The 19,715-nt window shown below is 44.8% G+C and overlaps 1 protein-coding gene across 2 annotated transcripts; it reads right to left on the minus strand.

Annotated features, from left to right (window-relative positions):
• Window positions 1–397: 397 nt before the first annotated feature.
• On the minus strand, window positions 398–5,971 carry BEST4 (bestrophin 4). 2 transcript variants are annotated; one of them, XM_072649214.1, is made up of 9 exons: window positions 5,820–5,971; window positions 5,409–5,503; window positions 4,724–4,957; window positions 4,091–4,245; window positions 3,719–3,796; window positions 2,421–2,573; window positions 2,210–2,290; window positions 1,092–1,246; window positions 398–894 (listed from the first exon to the last, which is right to left on the minus strand). In XM_072649214.1, the coding sequence occupies exons 1-9, from the start codon at window positions 5,969–5,971 to the stop codon at window positions 528–530; spliced, it is 1,470 nt and encodes a 489-aa protein (XP_072505315.1). In that variant the 3' UTR covers window positions 398–527. The 2 variants fall into 2 exon arrangements, with proteins under 2 accessions (XP_072505315.1, XP_072505316.1); XM_072649215.1 differs by having other exon boundaries at window positions 398–866; window positions 1,088–1,246.
• Between the last annotated feature and the right edge of the window lie 13,744 nt (window positions 5,972–19,715).

Raw genomic sequence — 19,715 nt, forward strand, 5'->3', positions numbered from 1 at the left:
GTGATTTGGAAATGACTCTTTACTTCCTTCGTATAAAGATCCAGGGGCTTGGACCCCGTGACACCCGTTCTTCCTTCCAACTCAAGACCTAGGAATTTATAGACCCTTTCTGACCTGGTATCTTCCTCTAAAATGGAGTGGCACACAATGTCCTTCGGGGTGATGTCCCTCTCAGCTCTGAATCTTTGCTTCTCTGACTGCCTAAAGAGGTCGGGGCTCACCATCCCCACCTCTCCAAGCTACCCTAGGCAGGTTCTCTCAAGACTTTGGCATACACCTGGAGTCAGAAGGGTCTGTGCGAACTGCCCGCTGTCCCTCCAGGCAGGCTTCGAAAGACCACACGCTGCCCGAGGGCAATCCCCCCGCCACACACACGCATCACACCTAAGGCGTTGGGGGGGAGGGAGGGAACGTTTATTTAGGTATCCTGGCATCCCTAGGCCACAGCCAGTACAAGTCCGAGGATGGGGTGGGTGGTCTGGCGCACTTGGGGCTAGGGGATCCTGATCCCAGGTGTGGCCTACGCGCTAGGGCGTGGATGTGAGCCGGGCCTCACTCCTAGACTCCACCTTCCTCTCTTCCTCCTCCTCTTGGGAGCCCGCCTCCGAGCTTGGGTCCTCCGGAGCCTCCTCGTCTATGCGGTCTGCTGGCACAGGCAGGAGACGGCCCAGGCGCAGACGTCCCGGAACCGGTGTGGCCGCCTGCGCGGTCTGGAGGCGGGACGGCATCAGAGGCGTGCGTGGAACCCGCAGGCTGATAGCTGGAGACGGGGCGGAGGATCCCAGGAAGCGGCCGAGCAGCGGCGTCCGTGCCCACGCCGGACTGGGAGAGCCCGAGAGAGCGCCAGCCTCCTTCTCCAGCTCTGTCTCAGACGGTGCCGCATCCTCCGACATACTGGGGAGGGAAGGGAGGGCTGGACGTCCATCACCTGGCTGCGGCCTCCCTCACCACGGCCATCCAATACCCCTACTCTACCCCCAACAACCCTCTGCGCCCTTCCTTCCGATCTCCACCTTCACCAGTCCTGGCCATGCCCCTTGCCTCCGCCCTGCCGGGACCCCCACCCCTCGCCGTCCTTCTTGGGCACTAACCGCAGGTTAAAGGTGGAACCCATGAAGGAGGGTCGCAGGCTGTCGGCCGCTGCAGCCACAGTGTAGGGGGGCTGAGCAGCTGCCTCGCCCCAATAGCGGTCCCGGCTCATAGGTGGCAAGTCCCCATACATGTCGTCCACAGACAACAGTGACACCTGCAGGAACAAGGTGTAGACACTGAGAGGCACACCTCTAGGACCAACGTGTGGGGATCACTCCCAGTCCCCACCCACCCAAGGCACCTGGTAGGAGCAGAGACAGAGGCCATCTACGGACCTTGCACAAATGGAGAAAATGAGGCAATCCGGAGAGTCCTGGGACTGGAGGGAAGGTAGCCTCCAACCGAAGTCCCATGTGGGCAGGGCATGGGCCTCTCAGACTTCCTTAGAAAGCTTTGCCCACCCTGGCCTATAGCTGGAGGTTCCTCCCTAGACTGGTTGTCAGGCAAGCCTCCCCACAGACAGCTTCCCCTCCCCCAACCCCAACACACTCCCAGCTTCTTCCTATCTCTGGAGTGGAACCCATAAGACCCAGTGTATTGTCCCTATCCAGGCCTCCTCCCTTGATCCAAAGTTCACTGTCTGACCTTGCCCAAGCACATTTTTCTCTTCAGTCTCAGTTTCCTTTTCTGTCATATAAGGAGAGTAATCCTTGCCTGACCAAGTTCTTAGGATCTCTGGAGGTGTCCAGAAAACCTCTAGCCAAGGAGCCACTGAGTCACCCTCTGTCAGGTTGGAACTCAATATCCTAGGCTCACTCTTCTACTGTGACCCTAACTGTAATCTCCCGGAAGTGGGGTGTAGCTCTTTGGGGACCATATCTGGTTCCATAGTCTGACTACAAGCTCCCTCAAGGCCTGGTCTGAATGGGTTTGAGTTCCGCCATCACCCCAGCACACAAGTGCACCCAGCCCCAGTGCAGACCAGCCCAGGGATCTCCTGGGGGGAGCAGTAAATGTGAATTGGACTTTATCTGACTAATCCAGGTCCTTGTGGTATCTGCCTCTCTCCCCAGCAGAAGCTAAGTTCCCAAGGCTTGTGCACAAGAATGCAGCAATTTCCTGGGGTGCTGCCCTGAGTCCCTGGGCAGCTGCCCTGGGGAGCTCTCTCAAGGCCCACCTGCAGGTTCCGATCAATGAGCTGGTTGGTCTCAAAGTCATCATCGTCCTCCCCGAAGGGGTTGATGATTTGTTCAGCTACCTGAAGAGGCAGAGGAGAGGTTATTTGTCCCTGGCACACACTGATCCCCTCCCCTAGGGGAAACATTGGAGCCAAAAGGCTCCGTTGGGCACAGAGCCAGGCTGCCTCCCCAAGCCCTTTTGATACCCACCTTAAGCCAGCCAGCATAGAAAAAGAATTGCAGGAGGGTGGTGAGTGGCACATAGGGATCCAGGGGCACCTCTTGGCCACTTTTATCTTCCTCCAGGAACTGATGTCCAATGAGGCATAAGACAAAGAAGGAATAGACAGCGATGGTCACCACCTGGTAGGGAAGAGACATGAAGAAAAGAAACTGGAGAGGATGGCTTTGGAATCAGGGAAATGGGTTTCTGGGCCTGGAGCTGGCACCTGCTGCAACGGTGACCTTGGGCAGGTGAGAGTTTGAGGGTGCTCTACCCTGGGAGCAGCTGTTTCATTTCTAAAGTGAAATGAAGAACTCATTATTCCTTGCCATGAGGAAACTGAGGCTCAGAGTGATTAGACTTCGACTGTGCTCCAAGGGGCTGAAACTGGAGCAAGATGAAAGGCAGTGGGGTGGGGCCAGAAGAGGGGGAGGTGGGCCAGAGTGTCAGAAAAGCTTCCTTCCTAACAATTGGAGCTGCTTCAATGTACCATGGAATGCTTTGAGAGGTCAGAGTGAGCTCCCCATCCGTAGAGGTAAGCAAGCAGCTGCTGAATGCCCATAGGCTAGGAATGCTGTTTCAGATACAGGCTTCTTAGCACAGGTACTAGCTAAAGGAGAATGCTCGGAGATCCCTGGCACCTAGGGAGGCATCTAGCCTCTTTCCAAACAGCATAGTCAAGGCTTAAGACAAGATCAATGCCATCTCCTCCCAAAACAAGCCCAGTGCCTGGCTCTCCTGACTCTCCATGAGAGGGCTGGGGGTGACGAGTACTGTTGTACTATGTAGGAGCCCCAGGCTCATGTGACTTCAAAAGCCTCTGGGTAAAGGAATCAAGTTGGAATATGCCAGCTGGCATTCACAGCTTTCTCTGCCCTTGTTCCATCCTTCCTTTACAGTCCTGCCTTGCCACTTTTCATCTGCTCATTCCTTCCTCACTTGGGCACTGGTGCTCCCCAGTTCATTTTCCTGCCTAGCCCTCAAGGTCCATTTCAAATATCACTTCCTCCAAAACTACCCTGATCTCCTGGCTTGATTAAGGACCCAGTCTCTCCCAAACCACAAAGTTTGTTCTGCTTGTCTGTCTGCTGTAGTTAGCCTGGAAGAGGGCATATTACAGCTCTTGGTGCTAGGGTCTTATCCCCCTCACAGTCCCAGGGCCCCAGGAGGGGAAGGGTCAAGTACTGGCTAAATTCTGTGACTCCCCTAGCTCTGAGCTCAGGGCTCTGAACACTGTAGGTACTTGATACACACTTGTCAAATTGTCCTGTGATGGTGGTGTTACCTGAGTGTAGACCAGGGGGAAGCTGATCCAGTCATAGTGAAAGAGGAGACTGCAGTTGCCTCGGTATTTGTTCAGCTCCTAGAAAGAGAGGTAAGCAGGGGTGGGTGGGAAGAAGGCAGGAAGAGTCTTCTGGGTTGGGTGGTTCTGTCTGAGGGTTCCTTAGGGACATGTGGCCAGGGAGAGTGATTAGAAAAGCTTCAGGTCACTCCTAGGGAGCAGCAACCACTAGGTTCATACCTGAGCAGCAAGGCCCAAGGCAGTCTTATGGAAGGGCTAGTTGGGGATGGGGCTAGTGAAGGGGGTTGGGGGGGAGTCACCAGCAAGGGGAGGGGTCCAGGGACTGAGGGGAGGTACAGGTCTGGCCACACTCACTTCCAAGAGCAGCCCAAGGGTAATGTCATCCCGGATTCGACCCTCTCTTCGAGCCTGGGAAGCCAAGTTGGTGAACCAGACACAAGGAACCCAGTATTTGTTGAAGTCTGAGTGCAGACTCTCAAATTTCTGCTGCTCCTCCTGGGACATGAAACCTGCAGAGATTGGGTGACTTCCTGCCCCTCCTTTTCATCCCATCTCAACCCTCTCTACTGTGGTGTGTGTGTGTGGGAGGGGGGAGGGAGTGATGGAGTGGGCAAAGACAGGAATCTCCATTTAGAACTGAAAGGGACTTCAGAGAACATCCAATGTCTTCATTTTACAGATGAAGGAAACTGAGGCCCAGAGCCAGGAAATGAATCTAGGTTCCATCTTCTTTCCACTGGGGAACTCTGCCCCATTCCATCCACCTGAGTGACTGACCAGGGACCACCACCAAGTCAGGAGCCTCTGCACAGGAATCCAAAGGGAGCCCCTTAATTTTAACCTGAAGTTCTGGCTTCTAAACAGCCCAGCAGAGGTCATCCAACCTCCTCCCTAAGCCTGACCTTGCCTACCCTGGCTCTGGGCTCGTGTCTGGCTCTCATCCCCAAACCTGGGCCTCGCCTGGCCCAGGTCGTCCGGCCTCATCACCTGCTTCCACTACGTGGTCCACGGTGGGGAACCGCCGAAGCACTCGGGTGCTGACGGAGCGCAGCACCAGCACAGAGGACAGGTTGGCATAGCGCAGCAGAGTCCGGCGCAGAGTTCGTCCGCGCTCGTCGTCCCCGTGCACTGTGGCTGAGACCACGCACATGAGGCGGTCTGGCAACGGAATGCTTCGGTATTGGGCCCACCAGCGATTCACCACCTGAGTCACGTAGAAGCCTACGGGGTTGGGGCGGATAGGCAAAGGCTGGGATGCTGGGACGGCGAGAGCCCTTGGGGCTGAAAGGGATGGGAGTGGGGGAGGGCTCAGAGGTCCCTACGGGGCTAAGGTTCTATGCCTTATCGTTCTCCGCTGTCCCAGTCCACGGCAGGGCAGGAAGAAGGGCCTGCAGGGTCGAGAGTGGGCAAGAAGGACCTTGGACAGAGACCTTGGCGAACAACCTGAACTAGTAACACAGAGAGGTGTGGCTGACTTCCTCCTGGAGTGGTTCGGGTTGGACCGGGTAAATGGTTAACGTCAAAGTGGCGTTCCCACGGTGAGAGACCCTGGGTTCAGAAAGGCCCCCACAAGGGGAAGGGTCCTAGTGGTGGACTAGGGCTGGGAAAAGGAGTACTCTTTTGGGAGCAGGCATTGGTGGAGGTGGAGAGCAGCTAGGCTGGAGGGCCTTACCCAGAACGAAGGACATGGGGATGAGGTCCGCAGAGCGATTGCAGTATCGGGCCACTTTGGCATAGATGAGCTTCTGTTCCTGGGATAGCAGATTCCTGCGTGATAGCCCATTAGATAGGATTTGGTGGGGGGAGAAGCGGGGTAGAACTCACCAGAATCCTCCCCAGACTAAAGAGCTGAGACCCTGACATGTCCCTGAATTTTCCATCCCTTCTGAGGTCCCTAGAGAGCCTGTCTCCCACTGCGGCTCCCACCTCCCCATGGAGTTCCCCTACGAGGCCACCTCAGGCTAGGTGCCTGAGCACCCCCCTGAACTCCCCCTCCTCCTGAGTGCCCCTCCTCAGAGCTCCCCTTAACTCCTGGTGGAGCCTCATCTGCCCTCCTGCACCCACCCTCACACCAAAACCCTACCGGTAGGTGAGGCTGAGAATCCCGTAGAGACCCAGGAAAGCCAGTAGCTCCTTGTATAGCAACTTGTAAATGCTCCCCCGCCATCGGAACAGGAGTGCTGAGAAGCCCCCAAACCGGGCATTGGCCACATGTAGCGTGTAGGACACAGTCATTGAGTCTGCAGGGACACAGGCACCAGCAACTTAGAGAGAGTGTCTGGCCCAGCCAGACCCCTCCCTACTTCTTTCCCTCAGACAGCTCCCCATCAGATGTATGTGTGTGCCTGGGTATTGGGGGGAGAGGTTGCAACGGGTTAAATCCTGGGTCTCTTCACCTTCCTAGCCGACCTGCCTTGGTTCCAGTCTGTGCAGAGGGCAGAAGAACTGGAGGTGTGGTCCAGACCCCTTAAATAGCTGCTCTGGGCCCATAAAGCCAGAATGGATTGAAGCTGTCAAGAGCTATCTTCCCCACCCAGGCACTAGGAACTGGGCTAGATGTTCCCACCATTCAAGATGAGCCCAGTGGGCAGAAACCCAGGGCCAGCCCTATGCTTGTGGTGCTAACGTTTGCCAACCCCACTGTGGCACTGACAGTTTAGCAAAAACTTCCTCTTCAAACATCTGAATGAATTCTCCCAAGAGAGAAGGCAGAGGATGGCTCTTCCCTGGATGAGAATTGATGCTGAGTCAGTCTGTTAGTCAGTTAACAAGAAATTATTAGTGATTCTGGCACCTTTGGGCCTTTAAGGGACACTGGACTCAAGACCTGTGCCAAAGGAGGGGGTCCCATGACCAGGCATATTCCGGTCTCCAAGTGATTGGTAGGTTTGTAAACTGTGGAGAGCTTCATAAATCTGGAAGCACCTTTAAATGATTTGCCTTGAAAACAGTGAAAGGGTCTCTGAGCAGTTGTAGATGAACAGGTGAGAGTATAAGGCACTGACAATGGTCCTGTCCCCCCTCCCTCTACCCTTCCCTGTCCTCCTCCTCCCTTTTTTCTACTTTGAGGGCATACCCCATTCCCAGTCCTGACTAGAAATTCCCAAATTCACTCAAATTGGGCAGTAGCCTGTCCTGGATCACAGGGCAATAGGGACCTCTCCAGGCTCAGGCTAGACATTCATCCTAGACCTAGCCCACGGTACTGAAGGTCATAGGAATCTTGTCCTCTGGTCCAGGTACCTCCCTCCCAACCTTATCTCATGCCTTATCTGTACCCTTATCTCTGCTGTCACTCAGACCTGCCTGAGGAAGTAGATCCTGGGTCCACCCAGACCTGTAAATCACTCTGGACTCCAAGACCTGCCAACCTTCTCCAAGTTTAGCTGCCAGGTTTCTCTTTTCCCCTGTCTCTCTCTCTCTCTCTCTCTCTCTCTCTCTCTCTCTCTCTCTCTCTCTCTCTCTCTCTCTCTCTCTCTCTCTCTCCATTTCTGTCACTTCTATTTCCATCTTCTCCCTGCCTCTGTCCTTCTGCAGTCTCTTCTCCACCTCTGCCTTGGTCTCTTTTCTCCATCTCTTTCTTCTCAGTATATGATTTTTTCATAGACAAATGGCCTGAGCACTCACCTCTTGTCCTCTGGATAGCCCCTCTAAGTAGAACATAAACTTTTTCACTTCAGGGATTGTTTAATTTATTATCTTTGCACCTCCATCTAAACACAGGGAATGAGTAGAATGGATGGAACCTGTGATTTCACTGGGGTAGGTAACTTCTGGTGAAGAAATGCCCTCTAGCAAAGCAGATGAGCAACTCTGTTAGCTGTGGTCTTGGAGAGCTGCCTAGGGACATATAGGTCTAGTGACATGCCAGGTCCCCTCACCAGTATGTGTTAGAGCCAGGCCATGAATCCAAGTCTTTCTAACATTGGTTTCTGCCAAATACATTATAGTGTGATGATTAAAAATTTAAAAATTCTGAGACATAATTCTTGGATAATTTAATAATTTTATTTAAGGCCAGCATGTTATTAACAGAAGGATGATCATTTAGCCACCCGTTTTAGACCAAAGACAATCATGGTACAGGCTCACCCTTTGAAGAATGGGTGTTCAGGGTCATGTCACCCTTGGACAAAGAGACTTCTCTCTATACCCAGACCACCCCCATCCTTGGGCAATCTATTCAAAGAATTTATGCCCCACCCGAGCCTGAGCAGAAAGCAATGGCTACTCCACAAGAAAGTCCAGTCTCATTATCAGCAATGTCCTTCAAGAGACTCAACTTTTAAAAATCAGGACTTCAGGAAGAGGGGAGAACTTCAGAGTTTCCCAAATCATTGACTATTAATAATCATTTCTCTCAAAAGGCACTTAATAAATGGTTGTTGAATTGGATGGATGAGTCTCTTCTCTCTTTCCCTTCTCTCTCTCTCTGTTTCACCTGCCCTCTTTCTTTGCCTCTCCGGTCACCTGTCCTGTCCATACACAAATTGCAAAGTGTCAGTAGAAAGCAAAATGGCCTGAAGCTTTTGAGCAGGTGGTGCAGGCCATGGTCAGAATGATGTTTTAGGGAAAAATCACTTTGGCAGCTGAGTGAATTAGAGATTGAAGACAGAGACCAAATTGAGCAGCTATTGCAGTAAAGGAGAAAAATGATGAGGATGTGAACTGAGTTGGTGGCAGCTGTTTGAGTGGGGAGAAGGGAATGGATAGAAGGAAGGAGAGGTCTAGTGGAGGCAGAAATGATCAAATATGACAACTGATTGAATACTGGGGTGAGGGGGAAGAATGACACAGTCAAGCTGAGTGAATGGAATTATGGTTAAGTGAAAAACTGAATTAGGGATAGAAGCAAGGATTCTGAGGTGGAGCCATCAACAGAGAGAGAAATGTAATTTAGCAGATTTGGAATTGGTTGCTCAGTCAAAGTCAGTAGCAAGATAGCGTGGTGGAGGGAGTACTGGGTTTGAAGTTAGGAGAAGTCTTTTTCCTGAGTTCAAATCTAGCCTCGGACACTTATTAGCTGTGTGACTGGGCAAGTCACTTAACCTCATTTGTCTCAGTTTTCTCATATATAAATTGAGCTGGAGAAGTCAATGGCAAATCACTGCAGTGTCTTTGCCAAGAAAACCCCACAAGGAGTCAGACATGACTGAACAGCAGCCGCAACAACAAAGAGTAGTCATTAATTCCAAGTCCAGTGTTTACTTGGAGTAACGTTTCCAGTGGAGCATCCTAGGGATGTGTGCTTGGTCCCAATTGCTTTAGGATCATCACTCATGATTTGGTTAAAGGCATTTTTGATATACTTTTCAAATCTGCAGACAGCACCAACCTGAGAGAATAGCTAACATGCTGGGGACAGGAGGCAGCCAAGATCTTAAAAGGTTAAAATAGAGGTTCTCAAACTTATTTGGCTTTTCCAAAAAAAAATTACTCAATGCCCCCCAAGCTACTTTCTTTCACCCTTTCATGTTTTTTTTTTAATTTGTGGCATTTCAAAAAATATATACTTTTTTTAAATGACACGTATTAAATTTAATAATTTATTGTAAATTTGTGGGATGTTTTCCTGCACTGAAATTTTGATGACACAATATTGCATCATGTAACTGTATAGTATGGTGCAGCAAATAAGTCGTTACAGGCACATATTCCTGCAGATGCATACTAGACTTCCCGACAATGAGACTTTTCCTGACCCCATTTGGGGTTTTCATGGCAAAGACACTGGAGTGATTTGCCATTCCCTTGTCCAGCTTATTTTCTAGATGAGGAAACTGAGGCAAAGAGGATTAAGTGATTTGCCAAGGGTCACACAGCTAGTTAAGTGACTGGATTTAAGAGGCTGGATTTGAACTCAGGTCTTCCTGACTCTAGGCCCAGCATTCTATCCATTGTACCACTAGCTGCCTGAAAGTTGCAATCTATGAGATTCATAGTATATATCTATATATGAGTGTGTATACATATATGTATGTGTATATGTGTGTGTGTGTGCATGTGTGTGTATGTGTGCCCATGCATGCACAAAGCTTGACAGCTCTGGAAACGGTCCAGGCAATCCATGCAGGAAGCAGCTTTATAGGGTGTGATAGTCTCTATCAGAAGGCAACAGTTTGGGGAGGGAAGTGGAATTTCTCTCCCCTTCTCCCCTTCCCCAATCAACCACATCATCTTGTCCAGCAGGAAATATAGCATTCAGCTGGAAGCAGAGGTGAGTGGTGTTGTGTTTGAAAATTAAGGCAAACTGAGAGACAAGGACAATTAACGTATTAGTTCCGCTAGCTGTAACCAATAAATTGAGTAGATGCCTTCTCTCAAAGAACAAGATACTCAGTGAGGGCTGACAGGGTCTTTTACAACAATTAGGAAGATAATTGGGCAAAATCTCAAGCACTATTAAGTGTGTCTTTTTCTGAAGAGTAGGTATTTTAATGAGAAAGTGGGTTAAGAGCCACCTCAGTTCCTCCTCATTACTTCCTTACTGGACTATGGGATTACTTTTCAGGTGACAGAATAAGTCTGCCGACATGGGTGTAGTTTGCAATAGGGCTCTGAGTGAATCAAACTGAATTTGAGTTAAATGGGTAATGGGTGAGGTTACAAAGGTAGATAATACACAGGTAGAGATTCAATTCACAATAGAATTGATTCATTAGTTTCTCCAGGTATGGGAGACAATTGAACCCATACCAGTTTAAATCTTTAAAACAGTACTAAAGTACATTTTAAATTTCACAGTGGCTCCAGGGAGAATCCCTGGCAGTGGAGATTAGAATTAACTTTGAATTCAAGAAAAAAGTAGCCCTGGAATTTGGGAGTTGAGTTTTGGAAAAGGCAGGCTCTTAGAACCCAGCTGAGTGACCCACCTAACAAAACATGCTGTACCCAGGAATGTACAGGAAAAGGACATTGGGTCCTGCTATATTGGAGACTCTAGTTGCTCTGGACACATATGTTTCCAACACAAGTGCCTCTGTATCAGTGTACTCTCAGTTTGTACCCACTCTTTCCACTGACGTGTGTATTTCTAGAAGAACACTACTCCAGGTTTATGGGAGAAGTGATGTGTAAGTACTGTCCTTACCGGGAAATGCCTTTTCTTTGAGCTAATTATGTCTACTGACTGAATATTAAAGGTACACGCACTGGTGGGAGCCCGAACCAATAATCATGAACTTTGAAGTACCTGTAAAACTGGGGTGTTCTGGTGAATGTTTAACTGGTTTTGTAGGGGTGGGTGAAGACTATTCAAAGGCAACCTTCTAAAGCCTAATCTGCATTATTAACATTGTTTCCATCCGTTTCTTAAGTCTAGACATTCAACCAAAAAATCAATCAAGCCCTGATTCATAGTATTTGCTGATTTCTGATATGTAAAGTCTCACACAGAAAATTTAGATTCAGCTTTTTTGAATAGGAGTTAACTTCCAACATACTCATGCCTGTATTACTGGGAACTCAGTCTGAAAACCTGTGAGTTCAGATGTGAGGGAAGGTAGATCCAGAAGAGTCTTTAAATGTAGGGATCTCTTAAAAGAACTCAGCATATAATTAGTTACGCTGGAGAAGAGGAGACTCAATCAAGAGAGGAAGGACATGATGGAGCCCTTCATGTCTGTCATGGAGGAGAGATTTGGTTTATTCTATTTGACCTCAGAGGGCAGAATCAGAAACAAAGAGGTGAAATCAAAAAGAGGCAGATCTAGACTTAATATCAGAAAAAAAAAAAAAACAAACCAAACCCCAACCCCCAAAATATGAGAACTGTTCAAAACTCAGAGAGGTGATAGGCCTTTGGTGGTGATAGGAGGCCTTCAAGCAGAAGCTAGAAAGTATCTGTGTTTGGTATCCTGTAAATACGGGGATTCCTATTTGGGTCTTTGTTGCCCAAGATAGTCTCCGAGCCCTCTGCCCCTTTGTAAAAGTTTTTATTGACATTTTCTGTTTCTTACATCACCATCGTTAACCCAAGTATCCCTTCTCCCTCCCAGACAGCCATACCATGTGACCAATGGTATTTTCTTAGAAAGGAAAATAAGTCAGTACAAGAGATCAGTATATTGAAAAAGTCCCCAAACAAGTGTCATGGGTAAACCTGTGGACATCCCACCTCAATGGGGGCTATATAGGGGTGTCGTCTCCTTTGTCTCCCTTGGCTGGATCCTTGTCATTTTGCTCTACTTACTTTTGGGCTTTTGGTGAGTTCTTCTCCCCATTTCCTTTGTTGTAGTTTCTGGGCATGGTGTGTATTGGTTCTGTATCAGTTCATATAGGTCTTTCTATGATTCTCTGTTTTTATCACACATCATTTCTTACAGTGCAGTAATATTCCATTATATTCATAAACCGAAATTTGCTCAGTCATTCCCCAATGGTGTACATCTACTTTGTTTCCAATTCTTAGCTATCACAAAAAGTGCTGCTATAAATATTTTGGAATATTGGAAGTTTTTTTCTTATCTGTGGCTTCCTCAGGGTATAATCCCAGTAATAAAGTCTCTGCTTCTAGTCACTTTGTTTGCAAAATTCCAAATTGCTTTCCAAAATGGCTGTCCCAATTTCATAGCTCCACCAACAATGTATTGGTGACTTATTCAACCATAACCCCTCCAACATTGATGGTTGCCATTTTGGGTTATTTTTACTAGTTTGCAGGGTGCAAAGTGAAACCTCTGAGGTCCTTTTCAATGCTAAGATTCTTTGATTCTTTCCACCTCTGTGGAGTCAGGAAAATTTGAGTTCAAATCCAACCTGAAACACTTACTAGTTGTGTGACCCTGAGCAAGTCACTTCATTTCTATTTGTCTCAGTTTCCTCATCTGTAAAGTGAGGATAATAACAACACCCATCTCCCTGGATTGTTTTAAGGATCTAATGAGATAATACTTATAAAGCACTTGCCACAGTGCCTGGCACATATAGAAGATACTTAATAAAGGCTTTCTATCTTTTCTGGTCATTCCAAATCCTCCCAAATCTAGACACTTGTAAAATCACAGATTTAGAACTGGGAGGGATCTAGTCCAATCACTTCATTTTGAAGATGAGAAAATGGATGCTCCAGAAGGGGAATCGACTGGCCCAAATTCACATGGTGCTAAGTCAGGATTGGAAGCCGGATAGTGTCACTCTAAACCCAGGACTCTGTCCACTGCACCACACTGCCTCTCCAGCATACAAATGTTCTTCCTGGTGAGTCAATGCCCCCTACACTCAGACACCGGCTTTCTTGGTACAGACTAGTATCAATTGGGCTTTATTTTTAGCCTGTTGCCGTAAAGATCAGCAGCAGAGAGTGACCCTTGAAGATAGAACCCCCCTCCAAGACTGTGGCAAACCAAGTTTTGATGTAAGCTTTTCTGGGCTGCAACCCCCTCCATTCCCCTCCACACTGCATGCAGCGGGAGAGAGGATTGAGCTTAGAGATCCCTGCAGGAGGGTCATGGCAAAGGTGAAACCTCAAACTAAGGAGGCAGGTAGTCTGGGCAGGTAGACATATCCTGTCTACATTTCTGGTTCCTCTCATAACTCTGCAGAGAGCTCAGCCATTCTAAAGCTTCCCCACATCATGGAGTCTTGTGGTTACCAGTGTTGACCTGAAAACTTAATTAGAGAAAAGGCAACATGGCTAAATTTATACATTTTATGATTTAATTAATTAATTGATCAATTCCCTATTAAAGACAACGGTAACATAATGCATTATGGAGCCAGAAATGTTCTGGCTACCCAGTGCAGAAATCTTCTGGCTTATATACATTTTGCTGTGAAAAAGGAACTCTCCTAGTTGAACAAATCATAAATTTAGTAAGACAAGACAATTAACAAAGTAATGTTGGTCAGGCCTTGCAATTCCAGCTGGGTAAACATATGTCTCAGTGACGAGAAAGAAAATCCCACCACTAGTGAGTGGCAGGCTTCCTGCCCTAAACAGATAACTGACATAGGAAAGGGTAAACAAAGTTCAATAGAAATTACGACCTAAGATGTCTGTGTTTTCTTTACCATTAACATGCCATAACATAGTATATGTCTATAGATAATAAGATACAAAGGAAAGCCTCATTATTCAAGATATAGTGTCTTAGGTTAAAGGTCTCCTTAAGGAGTGTAGAGTCGGCCTTGGCTGGCTTTTGCTGACATAGGAAGAGGCACTCTCTGAGTTTGCTTCAGAGAGAACAAAGAGATTATTCTAAAATTTTATATTAAACATTATCATTCCCTCCTTTTGGTCAAAGGCAAGCCGAAGGCTTCGCCTATAGACCAACAAAGATATGAAAAAACCTCTAAATAACCAGTAGTGTGAGAGTTTACTCTTCATGCAAGTCTGGTCCAGGCTCTTGGGAAAGCTGTCCATGTCTGATGGCATCTTCTTCAGGCCTCTTCAAAACTGGAGGGCATGATCCACTCAGGAGCAGGAGCAATGGAGGTGACAGATGGATCCAAGAGTCTATACAGAAAACTTGACAGGGTCTCCCAGAAAACATGATTTGATAATTGGAATGAGACAATACAACATAGTTAACATGGCTAAAGACACTTAGCAATAGTTCAGTTTCCCAACCATGCAGGGCTAGGTTCAAACAACACAGTGAAGTTTTTTTTTTTACAGTTCACAAATTATATTTTTACATTAAGTCAGGTACAGATTAAAACTTAGATGGCTCACAATAGACTAGTTTTGAAAGGGAGATTTACATGTCACCAATATAAACAAGAAAATTAAACATGAACCATACAAATCAACGCAATTATTATTCCAAAGTTAATTAACATCAAGTTCCTGGTATCCCAGTAATCCATTCTTAATTTTCATTTAAACAAAACTTTGAATCCCAGATTTCTCATGTAGTTATCTGATATCTAGATATCCTTTCTTTGACAATAGGTTTTATTCTTGGGACAGTTCAAAAAGAGAATTCTGCCTTTCTGGTTCAAATCTAGAAGTTCCCAGATACTTCTGACAATACAAATTAATACAATTACAATTACAATTACAATTTGTTCTCCACTTTTGAAATTTCAGAAAATTTAGGTTCACATTATTTGCTGTTTCTATCTTTACCTAAATCTTGTACCTGGAATAAGAATCTTTTAAAATGTGAGTGTTCAACTATATAATGAACTCATCTGCCTTTTAACTTGTTGGACAGATATTTTAATGGAGAAGAAATAATTTCACTTACTTTTACTACTATCCTGTACCAGCTTTATGCAAAAATCCAAATTTGAGATCTTATTATCCAAAGCATGACAAATTTTGGAAGTCAATGATATACATTTGCATATCTTTTCCTCAAAATTTGCTACTCTAATTAGACATCTATCACATTACATCTTTGCCTTATTACCTGATCTAATCATTTTCTCAATGTTATCTCTATATTATATTTATTTATTTGGCCAGGAATATAGGTTAAACTTGCAAGCTATTCATTCCTGCACCCCATTATAATAACTCAGAGATGCTCTAATTTCTATTTATTATTTGATAGAATTAGTATTGTACTTACAGAACTTCTTAATTACAAAGATTTTCTATAAAAGAGAAAGAGGGACAATGTTAACAGAAGGAAATAATCTCCTTAGTTCTGGTAGATTCCAGGAATAAGCCATTATCTGACATGTAATCATGAGGTTACCAGGTGTTGAAAACAGGGCTTAGAGGTAATCAGGTGGGGAATTTCCTTTCTCAGAAAGGAACTAGCACATGTGGGAAATAGAGTTAGGAAGATCCTACCTAGGCAGTGTCCAAAGTCGTCTTCAAAACCTTTCCAAGCATCCACCATTAGCCTGCAGCACATGTCAATTGGCTTTATGATAACTTAGACAAGTATTCCTGTAATCAGAACTACAAACAATAGTAAATTGCAGTCCTAGTCTTATATAGCAAATAAATATTGGCTGGTATCCCTCAGATAAAATACTTCCTCACACTTTAAACCATCTGAAATTGGCACAAAAGTATCCAGAATAACTATCTAGGAGCAAGAGGGGTTTAGAAAACCCATATTTATTCCCAAATCTTATCTACCTTTCATAGTTTCAAACAGAACTTAATTTATCTTTCCAAATCTCTCAATCCTATTCTTCCACTTGCTTTTACATTTTAACCATAAGACAAGATAGCTCATAAGTTATTACTTTTTGCTAGCATAACTGTACTGGAATCTTATTCCAGCTTAAACAAAACAAAGAGGTTAATGACAATTTGTAGTTTGATGGAATTACGTCTTTTTTTCACAAGTTGTTATTCTTCCCTAATTATACTCACTCTGGAAGAATGAGATACTTCAGGAATTAAATCTTTTACATAATAAATTCAAATGCAAACTTTAACTCTAACTTAGGCCATAGAATGACTACATATTCAGATCAAAACAGCTTAATTTAACAGTATATTATTTTGAAGTTTTAGTAGGCCTTCTAAGAATCACACATGATTTTTCAAAACATTTCTTCTAAAAGTATTTCCCTTCTTTGAAAACAGTTTAAAATTTACTCTGATGTTCCCTAAACTCTTATGAAGAAAACTAGTTGGAAACTTTTAAAATGCTTGATATCTCTTTCTTTTTTTTTTTCTTAAGCAAAAATAAACCTTTAAAACTGGAATTCTTTAAAGCTGAGTTGTTACAAAAATGTTCTTAAGTAATATGAATTTCCAAAGTATTATAACAAACTGAATTCTTAATTATTGCAGTATTCTTAGATATAAGAGACTGACTCACAGAAAAACACTGTTGCTTTTAAAATCCTTTTAAACAATGGGAACATCTTAAAGTGAGTCTTAAGTAGTTTACATAAATTTCTGCCCATGTTCGAATTTCAGATAAAAATAATATTAGATTTCCCAGTAAGATTACACAAAAGGCTCACATGTTTTGCTGGCCACTTATTATTGACCACAGAAATTTGCTATAGAAGGAAAAAGCAGGGACATATGACATACCAAATATGACAGGATAAAACGTCCTTTACTCTGTTTGAATTCAGATAGGAGTGAAATTCTCCAATCATGCAGTATCTGTTTCATAGCCAGGCTCAGGAATAGACAGGTGAGAAACATTCCTTTTTAAAGGAACACAATAGGGAAACTGAGCCAGGGGGATCCCATCCTGGATTGAGTTTAGAATTGTCCCCTCGGTGTTTAGTCAGGTGAGAAATATTCCTTTTGTGGCATGAGTCTCAGATACTGATTTAATGCAGACAACTGTACCCAAATTCAAACTCAAAACCAAAAATAGTTATGGTCCCAAATGCCTTTTACCTTAAACAGCAAGTCTCACTAATCACAGCTTAGAGTCAGATAACAGTTATTTCCACTCTCTTGGAGTTACAATAAACAATAAAGATTTACCAGGACACACACACATAAGGGATTCCATTTAACATCTTTCCTTCTCAAATTTAAAACTTGTCCTGATGTAAAAACCAATTATTAAAAATTCTCTCTATTACAACTTCTGTGCAAGTAATATTCATTGTTTAGAATTTGCATTAACCAACCAAATTCCTTTACTAGGACTGATGATCTTACCCACAGGAATGGGAGGACTGTTCTGAATGAATAGAAGGAATTTAAATAAAGTTTTCACTCCACTGTGGGACTGTTCTGAATGGGCAGAGGGAATCTAAATAAAATTTTCACTCCATTCCCTCCTTTCCATACACAGGAATCACTTAACAATTTTAGGTTTCAGCATTCAAACAGTAATCCCAAATAACTTAGTTAACAATCCTACAACTTCATAGAAGATAGCCAAATTGTTAAGCTTTAACTTTTTTTTTTTAACAGATAAAGGTGAAAATACCTGATTTTCTAAATGACAATTACAAAACATTATAAGATAAAGTTAGCAGGACTGATAAAGTAACATAACTGGTGTTACACAATTTTCCCAACATCTTTTAGTTTCAACAAAATTCAAATTAAAAATTGCTTTGTCTAACACTATTTCTAGATTACAGTGGTCCAATTTTCACAATCTAAGAGAAATTCAGAAATACAATCCTAGAAATAGTTTTAAAACAACAATAACTACAGATGGTATAATCTGCATTTCCAGAAATTATTGATCTTATTACTTTTAGCAATTAAAACCACTTCAAAGGTAACAATTACATTTGAGAGATAATAATGTTGTATGTAACATATACCAGTCATTATGTTAAGCATTTTACAATCATTTTATCATTTTGATCCCATAACAATAAGCATAATTATTTTTACAAATCAGAAAATGGGTCAAACAGAGATAAAATACTTTTTGCAACTGAACAGAGAAGTGAAGCTTACCAAGAGCAGAGAAACTGATGTCCCAGTGGTGACTTTCGCAGGCAGGGTAGAGAATGGTTGCTACAGGCCTGATTCATCCATCTCCCCCAACCTCCCACAGCAGCAGAATTTACTGAGCCCCTAAGGTGATACGCAGGTACTGGGACAGGGTGGGCGGAATGTCTAGGACATTTCCAAGCTTTACCTAGAAAGGTGGGCTACTCACAATCTTGGGAGTTTTTTCAAATGATCAGTTCCTCAAATGTTTCTGATAAATTTCACAACATACAAATCTGCTAAATTGATTTTCCCTAAGATGATCTAACTTTCCATTGTAATTCCAGGTTGGCCAGACCAGAATGACAAGGAAAAGTCTCAAAGTTTTGTTTGTTAATTTATTTCCCTAGCTGCAGCCCTTGAAGTCTGGCTGCTTGCATTTAAATCTTACAAGATAACACACTCATTCACAGCACACATGATACGAACAGGGACATACACCAACAGACAAACTGACAACAGGACAAATACAAACGTAACTCACAAAAAAACAACCCAGAGAGAGAAGGCAATTAGAAGCTTGCTAGAAATCCCCATCATGAATTGGCTATTATCATTCTGAGGAAAGGGGGTTGCAAGAATCCAAGGTCTGACAATAAAGGGGAATCCTGCAGCCTTTGCTCAGAGTACCCCTGTGGTCTTTGGAGGGGTGGGGAGCCTTGATGTCCCAAAGTTTCTGACTGTCTTAAAGGAACAGGCCCCATGGGAATAGGCCTCTAGTTCTTAGGTGGATTGTAACTGTCCTCTTTAAGACCAGAGTCCTTAAAGGAAAGTGGAGAGAAGGAATGGGGAGGAGGGAGGCAGCGCAGGCTTGAACAAAGGCTGCCTTCCTCAGGTCTAAGGTAGCGGAAGGGGAGGGGGAAAGATTGCATCTAGGTGCCATCAGTTTCCCCAGATCAGAGGCCTTCAAGGGGAAGGGGAGGAAGGAAAGGGGTGAGGAATAGGATGGAGGGAGTGAAGGGAAGGACATACTGGAGCCCCTGAAGAAGAAAAGATTTTTTTGCCAGGATACGGCTAGGTGCTGAAGCAGCTCCCAGCCTTAGAGGGAAGAGGCTATCTGTCTTTTGTTCTCGCTCAGCCAAGTCAGCAAGCCCAGGATGAAACATTCTCACTGCTGGCTAGTTGTTTTGTTGGCCTTTCTTAATTTGGTTGTAAGATAAAGTAACTTTGACCAGTCCAAAAGAGCCCTGTGGTGGCCAACATAATTTAGGGCTATCTTTAATTGATTGACACTAGTGCTAGTTATACCTGTGATCATCAGGTTGGTAACGGCTTGACACACAAGAAGCAGGGGTCTTGTCAGCCAGATTTCTACTTCTAGTTTTTGACTGACCCATAGCTAGCTGATTTCCCTAGATCGATCTTCAGAGGAGACCTAATTAATACAGAGGCGTTTTCACGCAGAGTGGTCTCTGTCCTGCAGTTATCTTTAAAGGGAATTTTTGAGTTCTTTGGAAGCTGGGAATGGAAGGACTTACCCCGACCCCGTCAAGGCCCAGGACTCTAGGAAAAACGGTTCCTATTGGCACCGGAGTCCTGGCGTTGGCGAGATGAGGCAATGTCCATCCTGTTCCTCAGTTCCAATCCACGTTTGGGCGCCATAACTGTTGACCTGAAAACTTAATTAGAGAAAAGGCAACA

Source organism: Notamacropus eugenii, chromosome 2 (genome assembly GCF_028372415.1).
Source record: "Notamacropus eugenii isolate mMacEug1 chromosome 2, mMacEug1.pri_v2, whole genome shotgun sequence".
In the NCBI taxonomy this organism is placed as follows: Eukaryota; Metazoa; Chordata; class Mammalia; order Diprotodontia; family Macropodidae; genus Notamacropus; species Notamacropus eugenii.